The 2,005-nt window shown below is 44.7% G+C and overlaps 1 protein-coding gene across 2 annotated transcripts in view; it reads left to right on the top strand.

The window, feature by feature from the left end:
* The first annotated feature begins 119 nt into the window (after nt 1-119).
* ntn4 (netrin 4) overlaps nt 120-2,005 on the top strand; it is a 32,565-nt gene continuing 30,679 nt past the window's right edge. For both annotated transcript variants that reach the window (XR_004655497.1, XM_034863829.1), the window contains exons 1-2: nt 120-552; nt 1,782-2,005. The exon at nt 1,782-2,005 is cut by the window's right edge and continues 330 nt beyond it. Coding sequence is in view for 1 of the 2 variants with exons in the window: in XM_034863829.1 (XP_034719720.1) it covers nt 507-552; nt 1,782-2,005 (270 nt within the window). In the remaining variant the exon portion in view is untranslated. The remainder of the gene's footprint in view (nt 553-1,781) is intronic.

Genomic DNA, 2,005 nt, shown 5'->3' with positions numbered 1-2,005 from the left:
CCCCTCCCCCTCCAAAGGTGTGTGCAGCAGGTTGTGGGCTCCATCCATTGCGCACAAACTGGATGTTCCTTTAAATGAGAGAAAAATGCGGAGGAGAGGCGGAGCTGCTGCTGTCACTACACAACCTCCGTCTCCCTGCGATCCTTAGAAATAGATGTGCGGGCAGAGCGGACAGCAGGCGCACACCGTGGGGAAATGAAACACGCTGCAGGTCCCGGAGCAGCAGACGAGCTGGGTAGACCCGTTCCCTTTATCTCCAGCCTTCTCCTCTCTCAGCGGGACACCACACACCGTCCGGGGTCATGCTGTTTCTTCATGAGTTATTATCGGCTTATTGGATCGCAGCTGAGTGAAAGAGAAAGTCCACACTGGATTTGAACCTACGCACTTGTCTTTGCCACCGTGGATGAAATCTTTGCATAGCCTACTTTATGTCTGAATAACTCCTTGCGCATTTTCTCCCTCTTCTCACATACGTCGGATTATTCCTTTAAAAACCAGGAGACATGTTTGTCCTGTTTGTAATCAGCTTGGCCGTGTTGTCAGATGCAGGTTAGTGTGTGTGTGTGTATGTGTGTGTGTGTGTGTGTGTGTGTGTGTGTGTGTGTTTACATTAAACATTCTATTGTCAGAGTTATAGTCAGTGAAACAATTAATAAGCAGCGAAGTTCACCAATGCAGAACTCGCCTGGATTTTTGAGCTATTTAAGTCTTTCACTAGAAGAGTTCCTACTTTGCATTTCTAAACACTTTTTTTCTAACACATATTAAATGTTTAGAGTTGATCCAAATCATCAAAAATAATTAAACTCAACTTTACATTATGACTTCTAATTGACACAGAACAGAAGAAGAAATGGCTAAGCCTCATTATTGTTTACTGCAACAGACCTGAATGGAAGTATTCAAAACATACAACATGTGATTTTTCTTTTTAGATCAATAGCTTCCAAATTAGGTGTATGCAAGTTGAATTATTGTCAAATTAAATCTAGTTTAATATAACACATTTATTTATTAGTTTACCTATTAATTGGCACACAACGTTTTTTTATTAATCAGTTGAAAGGTTTTCCCCCTCCACACATACAGACAGTTATGTAATTGAGCATGCACTCCAGTCTAACAAAGAACATCCCTCTAGAAAAGGTTCCTCAGTGCAAAAGTTCAAGAATTGCAGCTCTAAGGTTTAATATGAGCCCATCTGTGAAGTCATTGACATTAAAACAAAGTGAGCCCCAGGTTTTAGTTCATAAATCCAAGATGGAAGATGACACTGTGGCCCTCGGGGGGGTTGCTAAGCGTCTGGAAGGCGTCTGAATGCTGCTCATCCTCCCCGAGCTGCCAAACTTTATCTGTGTTAGAGTCCACGCTGGCTGCGGTCTGCGGCAGGCAGGTGCATAATGCTTGCTTTATCCCATTAGCATAACATTTCCGATCGAAGTAAATCACTTGTGCACACACGCGCACATACACACACACACACACTGAGTCACTCTCAGGTTGTGCACCCACTCTCACACAGAGTCTGACAGATTTAGATGTGTCTGTAAACTAAACTCTCCAGTGCAGCCAAACCTGCTTAAAGAGGAAGTATGAGCTCTCGGGTCAGAGACATTTTTATTACTTATTACTGTCAATAATTACACAAAACTATCTGCTTAGAAAGTGAGAGAATTCATAAGTGTTTTTCTGTTGTAAGCTTTGTCTCGTTTTATGACACCTCATTTTTTCCAAGTACACGTGTAAACTCTTTTTTTCCTCTTTCTCCATCCATTCAGGTCTGTCGGTGGAGGTGTTTCGTACAGGTGTGGCCCCACGCTGTGAGAGCCGGGCCTGCAACCCCCGCATGGGTAATTTAGCCCTGGGTCGCCGGGTCATGACGCAGACCGTCTGTGGCAACAACGGCACCGAGCTCTACTGCTCCTACGCCGACCCCAACACCAACCTAGCCTGCAGCGCTGCCAAGTGCGCCAAATGCAACGCCGGCTTGCCCCTCCTGTCC

The sequence above is a fragment of the Etheostoma cragini genome, chromosome 23 (genome assembly GCF_013103735.1).
Source record: "Etheostoma cragini isolate CJK2018 chromosome 23, CSU_Ecrag_1.0, whole genome shotgun sequence".
Classification (NCBI taxonomy): Eukaryota; Metazoa; Chordata; class Actinopteri; order Perciformes; family Percidae; genus Etheostoma; species Etheostoma cragini.
This window is presented reverse-complemented; position numbering and strand designations above follow the sequence as displayed.